Source organism: Conger conger, chromosome 5 (genome assembly GCF_963514075.1).
Source record: "Conger conger chromosome 5, fConCon1.1, whole genome shotgun sequence".
NCBI lineage: Eukaryota > Metazoa > Chordata > Actinopteri > Anguilliformes > Congridae > Conger > Conger conger.
In genome coordinates, this window is record NC_083764.1 from 20,669,720 (window position 1) to 20,678,197 (window position 8,478).

Here is an 8,478-nt window from a genome sequence, read left to right on the forward strand (position 1 = left end):
AATGTAACATATTTGTGCTTTTATCTGAAACCTTCAGAAATGTGTGGCCCGAGGCTAGATTGGTAGAAAGTCTTTTGGATTGATATTGAGTCTTTAACTTGATTGGTGGTGTCTATGGCTAGATTTGTAGAAAGTCTAAGGTGGGTTGATATTGAGTCTTTAGCTTGATTGGTACCGAGTCTATGGCTAGATTTGTAGAAAGTCTAAGGTGGGTTGATATTGAGTCTTTAGCTTGATTGGTACTGAGTCTATGGCTAGATTTGTAGAAAGTCTAAGGTGGGTTGATATCGAGTCTTTAGCTTGATTGGTACTGAGTCTATGGCTAGATTTGTAGCAAGTAAATGCCTAGATTATGAGTCACTGTCAAAAGTGAGATTCAAAGACCGGGGTTTTTTTGTGTACTCATCGGATCTCCCAGAGGAAACGGGAGCTGTATCAGGTCTGCGCACATTTCCTGTGCTTGTTGTCTTGGGCGTTACTCTCAGTGCTGCTGGGAAAGAGGCAGGAAGGCAGGCCGCCGGGGTCTGTCTGCCCATAGAAACACCAGCGGGAGAGAGGGGGACAGCCGGAGCGACGCAGCCAGACAGCATGAGACGCTGGTGGGATCCCGCTGCCATTCTGGCGGTGATGTTCAGCACCGCCCAAGCCATGTACACCATCCACCAAGAACCGTCGAGTTTCGACGGGGCGCTCGGCGTTTGCCTGACCGACGGATTTCTCGCCAGCATGGCCACCGAGAAAGACGTGCAGCACCTCCTGAGCTCTGTCGCCGCCTCGCTGAAGACCGCCGGCAGCTTCGAATTCTGGGTGGGTTTGCGGAAACCGGCGGGGACCTGCAACCGGGAGGACCTCCCGCTCCGCGGCTTCATGTGGACGCGGAGCAACAGCAGCGATTCGGCCATCAGCCGCTGGAGGAGGACGCCTGTGGGAACCTGCACCAGCGAGCTCTGTGGGCTGCTGTCGCTCGACTTCGACGGAGGGAAGGTGAAGGACTGGGGCTGGGCCGACTCCAGGTGCGCCAAGCCACACGGCTTTATCTGCAAGAGCGGACGGGGTGGGACTTCCTCTCCTCCGGACACCTTGGAGGCCGGGTCCCCCAGCCCGGCTGCAAGCCTCACGACCAGCAGCAGCGTCATCACAAAAATCCGGGACAGCACCTCGGAGGCCGGGGCCCCTTGCTCTGTCGGGGGTACGTCCTGCGGAGGACCGCAGCTGCCTTCCGAACCCCCACGCCCTGCTCCATCTCGCAGCCCAGAGAAAGAGAGAATCCCGACTCCCAGCCCGGCTGCAGGCCTCACGACCAGCAGCAGCGTCATCAGCCAAATTCGGGACAGCACCTCAGACAAGTACAGCATTTTCATACCAGTGCTCGTGGCGTTGCTGGTGCTGGTACTGTTGGTAGTGGTGGCCTTGGTTGTCGTCAAATGCTGTTTCAAGAAGCAGCCGAAAAAAAAAGCCAGCCAGACTAAAAACGGGAAACCGGAGATGACTGTCGATCTGACAGACACGGACCTAGGCCAGGCAGAAACCACAGCCTGAAACCGACCAGACTCGAGTCTGGTGCAAAACCAGAGCCTGAGGCTAACCACAGCTTTGGACGGGAAAGGAACACTTTCAAGAGGTTGAGCGCACAACACCACAGATTGATGCCGGCTTGCCAAAAATGTCATGTATGATAACTAGAAGAAAGTGACAGAGCCATTTGGGTTTGTTATAGAGAAAAATGCTGTAGATATTTTAATGTATGGTTTAGATCTTTATTTTTGCGTCAGGGTTGTATAGCTCTTTATGGCTGAGCACATTTTTTTACATTTTGCTGCTGGTTTGGGCCATTGTTTTTATAGTCTGTATTCTTTTACATTTCTAACATGTTTATAAGGAAAAAAGGAAAGGCACAGATATCATTTCTGATATACATTATGTAATATTAAGACACACTATTGCACACATTCTGACCTCTACAAATAAAATAAAAAATGTTCAAAATTGTAAGGTTTTGGCCAAAGTGGTGCCTTTGTCAGGATTTGTTTGCACGGATACCATTCATACAATTTAAGAGATGCAAAAGTCTAAAGCAGGTGTCAAATACACAATTAAATATGACATATCCGAATATAATGGGTTTACGTCATCACTCCAAAAAGGTCAGTGTAAATAATGACAGTTGATTTCATGGCTAAAACCCTTAGTAGTGACTGTACACTGATGCTAAACAAGTGATTTTAGTTCAAGACTTTGATATCAAAGGACTGGCTGAATGTGGCTTCCTGTAATTCAATGCAGCAACACAAGCAACCAACATGATGAATACATGCAAGTAACAGAGGACAAATTCCTAACTGACCAGCACAGGTTTATTTCACTGGATTTAAATAATAGATGGAGACAAATAATAGACTTTGTGAGAATAATTTGTTTAAACGGTTATTTTTTGTTGCCAAAAAAAGATGTCCGCGTAGTGCATCCTGTAAATCCCTGTACAGTAATTCAAATATATATTTTGCTTAAAAATGGCAATAGCACAGACCCTTTATTTTACAGCTGAAATCATTATTGCTATTAGTACGCAGGAAGTTTATTGTGGGTGATTTTCTTATATAAAATTTGAATGTATAATATGTAAAAACAAAGTAATATTCTAATTGCATAAATAGGCAACAGTGACATGAAAACCCCCTCACATTCCATATCTGTCATTGGTTTCGGATCTTGAGACACAATGTTATGTAATATTATACAAAGGGAACATGAGTGAACACAAAACATTTTTTAAATAATTTCATTTATTTAATGAAAAAAGTTATCAACAACCAATAGCATGCCTGTGAAAAAGTAAATGCCCCCTTAAATAACTGGTTGCACCATATGTAACAGTGAATAACAGTAAAGTATTATTTAATATCAGTCTTTCACATTGCGATGGAGGAATTTTAGCCCAGACTTCTTTGCAGAAAAGCTTGAATTTAACTTGACAGGTTTGTAAGCATTAACAGCTTGGTTCACGTCCTGCCACAGCATCTCTCTTGGGTTCAAGTCAGGACTTGGCCACTTATGTTTTTATTTAATTTTCAGCCATTCATATGTGGACTTGCTTTTGTTGCTGCATAAACCAGTCGTGGATTAGCTTCAGCTTACGGACAGATGACCAGATATTCTCCTTAAGACGTTTCCGGAAAATCATGGTTCCTTCAATAATGGAAGATGTCCAGGTCTGGAGGCAGCAAAGCATCACAACAATATCACAAAACCACGTTTGACTGTTGATATGCTCTTACTGTGAAATGCCACATTTGCTTTACGCCAGACATAACGGGACCAATGTCATTCAAAAACAAGTCCAGTTTTGACTCATCTGTCCAAAATAATTAGGCCAAAAGGCTTGGGGGATCTTCCAGGTGCTTTTTTTGCCAACGAGAAATGAGCATTGATGTTTCTTTTGGTTAGCTGTGGTTTCCGCCTTGCTACTTTCCCACGAATCCCATTTTGTCCAGTCTCTTTCTTATTGTGGAGTCATGAACACCAACCTAAGTGGGGGCTGGAGGGGCCTGCAGTTCTTTTGATGTTCTTCTGGGATTTTCTGAGACTTCCTGGACGAATTGTTGCGGCACCCCCCTTGACCACATTGAAAGGCAAGCCACTCCTGTGGAACAGGGGGTTGTATTCAACAGGGCTGGATGCACACAAGCCTGGCTGTGTTAAATCAGCTGAATCAATTAAATCGGGTTCATTTGCTGACTGAATAACTAAGGGGGCAATTACTTTTTCACAAGGTGATACGGGTATTTGATAAATTAAATAACTTAAGAATTTTGTGTTTAGTCCATTTCCCCCGTCTAAGATTACATTTTGTCTGAAGATCAGAAAACCATTCAGCATGACAAAGATGCAATAATAGAGAAAATCAGGAAGGGTGCAAATATTTTTTCACTGCACTTTTGGAGGGGCTTTTTCAAGCTTATTTGCACTTAACAGAAAGAGCCACTTCTACAGCAGGACCTCTGCTGCTTGCACTTTGTGATTGCGGAAAATTACACTTGTACTAAGTGCTTGATTTGGGACCACCTTTTATTGTTGGTCACTTGAAATACACGGGATGTACATATTAACAGGGGTCGTTCAGGATTGATGCCTGTACAATACATTCTAACAATGCAACTGATCACCATTTAGCTGTTTTCTCGTGAGATGCAGGCTTGAAGTGAAGAATGATACGTATGCATCGGACATTTCATGGAAAATAAAATAACAGGTGTCTACAATTGCTTTAATTGATTAACACTACTTAAATCACATCTCTAGGTCTACATGATTTCAATACAGCTGTACGGTACAATTATACAAAATTAGTTAATGGTAAAGAATACAACCTAATTTGGGAGCAAACGAAACAAAAACTTTTTACATAAAAAATACTTTTGAAGCATGTTGTACAGTATCCATCAACTCTCTTCCAAGAACTATTAGAAGCTGATTTCAATCTTCAGGGGAAGATGACACATAGCATTACTAAACGTACGAAAATAAGTGTACAATATGCACACTTGGAGAAGTACAAAATTAAAAAGCAATTCTCTCTATGCAGACAAGTGAAATCTTTAATCTGATGTGAAAAAACAAGTTGAAATGTTCTTTAATTGCTGTTGTACAAATAATTGTCTTTTGATTCAAGTCCGTCAGGTCCTTATTCCTGAATAGAGCTTTATATTAAGAGCTGATTTTACAGAAGAGAACACCACCGCGTTCTTCTCTGAGGACCAAAAGGTAAGATCGGGTGAAACTTAGTTTTTTAATTTAGGTCTTCTCCATATTTATCAAAAGTCAAGGTCATTTTCTTTAAAACCTTTTTTTTTTTTTTTTTTTTTAAGAAACAATATACAAAGGGGTTTTAAATCGAACTTTCCTGGTTTTTGAGAAACGGTAGGTTGCTGAGGGCTTCACTGGTTGTTTTTGGCTTTTGCGTGTGTCAAGATGTGCGATTTTAGGTTGGTGGACTGAGCGAACTTCTTATTGCAGCCGTCGAAAGGGCAGACGTACGGCCGGTCTCCTGTGTGAATCCGTACGTGAGTACGCAAGTTAAAGTCCAGGGAGAACCGTTTGCCGCAGCCCTCAAAAGTACACTGAAAGAGAGAGAGAGAATGTTAGTTCCTCATTGGGCTCGGATACATGGTTTCATTTATCACTCAGATTTTGCGTCTATCCAAATGTTCTGAAAAATCGGCAAAAGAAAACAGTGTGTTTTTCCGTCAACTACTTTTGATTGTGCAACATTACGTAATCAAATAAGTGGCAGTCACAATTTTTTTTTTTTTTTTTTGAGCAGAGGCATGCGACTAAGGCCCCCGTCAAGTATCTGCTTCCAAAAATCTGCTTCCATTTTTATACAAAAAAAATCTGCTTCCATCCTTTATCAATAGGCCAGCTTTTCCAACTCTGTCGAGCATAAAAACGTTTTTGGAATATTTCTGTGCTTTTTTTCGAATTTCAGGCGTTTCCACACGGGATTAAAAATGTTTTACATTAGTAGCAACTTCATTACTGTGCTGAAGGGACACGTTGACTGGGGACCAGTGCAAGGTACCTGAAAAGGCTTCTCTCCGGTGTGAACGAGTTGATGTCGTTTCAGTTTGGAGCTTTCCACAAACGCCTTCCCGCATTCGGCACACACGTGTACGCGGGGCCCGTGAGTGTGCAGATGCTTCCTCATCGCTGAGTTATCCCTGAACATCTTTGTGCATCCCTGAACATGCAAACACGCAGAAGTCACAATAATATCTAAAGGAAAATACAGGACAATTAACATCTTACACAATTTACACATTTACACAATCAATTAGCTCAACACTCAAAGACGCGCCACCTGCTTCAATCGCAATAAAAGTCCCCACCCAAAATGCACCACACTCATGAATACGACCTTTTTCTCACTTACTGTCGATGAAGCTAACTCGCATAAACAAAATGTATCTAGATCGCGAAGCTCCTGCACATGATGCAAAATGACAGAAATCACGTTTAACTTTGTGAATATGGGCTAGATGCAGATGTACAGTTGATGCTTGTTTTCCCTTTTCAAAAAATATAAAAATGATAAATGAATAGAGTTCTTCTTAGATTCTCACAATTACACACTGGCTTTGGTCAAGCTTGAAGAGAAAATTGATTTAACAGCAACTCAATCAAATAGCCAACGGACAGCATATAATTAGATATCATGAATACCAATCTTGTTATTAATCTTAATTCATTTTGAATGGGAGTATCATATTCCAACTATGGTGACTGTGGAGACACCTGGTGGACAAAAAGTACACGGCATCCTGGGAAAGGTTGATGAACTCACAGCCCATAATCAAGATGGCCAAATCAAACCATTAATACACAATAACCATTATCTGGACACATTTATTTTGCAAAACTATATATGCAGAGATTGTGACAAAGGTCTTGTGATTCTTAAAGGTCCCATATTGTGAAAAATGATGACATCTGTGCAATTTGATGGCAAGGGTGCGGTTTCCGGAAAGATTTCCGAACCACGCCTACTGGTTAAGTAGACACACACCTGGACTACGTTTCAAATTAGTCATCAGGATATCAAACCAGTAATCAGTAGGTGTCTGAGAGCGGGGAACCACCATACCAGAGAGAGCAGTGTACGAGAGTCGTGCTCGTGTGAGCTGCATGCAAAGCTGAAAAGCTACCGTTAAGGTTTTGGTTTGGTTTTGGTGAGGGTGAAGTTAGAAGACGTTTTCTTTGTTTACAAGCTACGTGCTCTCTCTCACCTTCCCGGTCCTGCAAAAATCTAACAAAATGCCGGCGCAATCCGGACTCTCGATATCTCCCTGTGTCCAGCGCGTCTATCCTCTCAGAGGTGTGTCACGGCGTGTGACAGTGGATTTTAAAGAGCTGAAAACACTGTGAAAGTATCAAAACGCAGTCCCCAAATAAATCCACACAATCCATATAAAGACAATGTGCATTTAAACGAGCCTAACGGACTTCCGTCAAGTTATGACATCACTTCAATGCGCTCGTTTGATTCAGCGTGGCCCACCTTATAGCTGGAACAAACCCAAGCACTCGAGACAGCCGGCATTCAGTTCCGTGGAGCTAGCCAGCCAATCAGAAGAGACGTTCTGATCTCAATGACTCTTACAGGCCGGCCACTAAAACGGCCTGTTCTCGGTGAAGCTCATGAGAGGCGCTGGAGAATGGACGTTTAAACTGTTTCGTACTTAAAAACCACACAAACGTCTTCTTATGGATATCAGGACCTAAAATAAAACAATGGAGAGGTGTACAATATGGGACCTTTAATACAGAGGAAATTCAGTTCACTACTCGATAAAACGTGAAGGCCGGCAGTTAAGTTTCAGCAGCGAGCGCAGTGAGGGGCCGGTGATAAACGCCAGGTCATGCTCACTTTATGGGGGCAGGCTATTGTCCTTGGGGCGTCGTCTTCCTTCATTTTCCGTGGCTTCATTCTGCAGAGAAAAACAGACATGCAGCTTCGTTCATTAACCATTCCACAACCATCTCAAAACCATCCATGTACATGACACAACTGCTCGCCACAGCAACAGCCCTGCCAGGTTAAGCCAATAAAATTAAGGTGTGTGTGTGTGAGTGGCAGCAATAAACACAGCTGTGGCTTTAATTGCACTTTTTTAACGTGCATAACAGAAATTTAACTCTTCAAGGGCATATCTGTATTTATAGATTGAAGAAAATGAATGCTATGAAAATAGTACAAAACTTTAAATACATCTGTTGTTGCTACGTTTTTGATATGTGACGTTAAAATAATTTTAAATGTCCAACGTAGAAAAACAAAATTACACATAATTATGGACAAACTAAAACCAGAATGACCAGTTAGAGGAAACAGTCCTCAGACATGCAGAGAAACCTCAATAAATGCTGACACTATAACCAGACTAATAAGTGATAATGAATTTAAGAGCCACCCAGGCTTGATTGTGCTTTAGAAAACTGATGGGAGCCGCGTCATTCCTGTACGCAATATAAATACCTGGCAAAGACCAAACCCACTGAGACACAGACCGAACTGTAGAACATTCCAGAGTGCGTCTACACCGGTAATACTCTAAGAAGTTGATGAGGGCCCGCTGTGTGCATCCCACACACTGGCTATAAAAACACTGCGTAAGCAGGACCGGAACAGAATGAAAATCAGAGTGTGACGGTCCTCCAACCCCCGGGCTCTCCCGCTCACCTCGCAAACTCTGCCAGCTGCTTGGGGTCCGAAAGGTCGATCCCGGGAATCCCACCTGGGGGCAGCTTCTTGCCGGTCATGTACTCGGAATAATCCGGGGGGGAGTTTTCGCCGATGATCTGCTCCTCCACCACATCGTGGTCCAGGTCCTTCTTATCATCTGAAACAGACAGCGGGGAGCAAGGCAAACCACAAAGCCGTTTACAGCCTAAACCCAATAGTACATTCCAGAGAACAACTAC

The 8,478-nt window shown here is 43.0% G+C and overlaps 2 protein-coding genes across 2 annotated transcripts in view; one reads left to right on the forward strand and one right to left on the reverse strand.

The window, feature by feature from the left end:
• Positions 1-464: 464 nt before the first annotated feature.
• Positions 465-1,992, forward strand: LOC133128329 (complement component C1q receptor-like). Its single transcript, XM_061241731.1, has one exon. It carries the CDS (start codon positions 589-591, stop codon positions 1,537-1,539), a length of 951 nt encoding a protein of 316 aa, XP_061097715.1. The 5' UTR covers positions 465-588; the 3' UTR covers positions 1,540-1,992.
• Positions 1,993-2,765: 773 nt separating this feature from the next.
• The window catches only part of LOC133128328 (transcriptional repressor protein YY1-like), a 9,736-nt gene continuing 4,023 nt past the window's right edge, over positions 2,766-8,478 (reverse strand). The window contains exons 2-5 of the mRNA XM_061241730.1: positions 8,237-8,396; positions 7,424-7,484; positions 5,579-5,737; positions 2,766-5,117 (exon numbers count right to left, since the gene is read on the reverse strand). Of these exons, the coding sequence (XP_061097714.1) occupies positions 4,935-5,117; positions 5,579-5,737; positions 7,424-7,484; positions 8,237-8,396 (563 nt within the window). The 3' untranslated portion in view covers positions 2,766-4,934. The remainder of the gene's footprint in view (positions 5,118-5,578; positions 5,738-7,423; positions 7,485-8,236; positions 8,397-8,478) is intronic.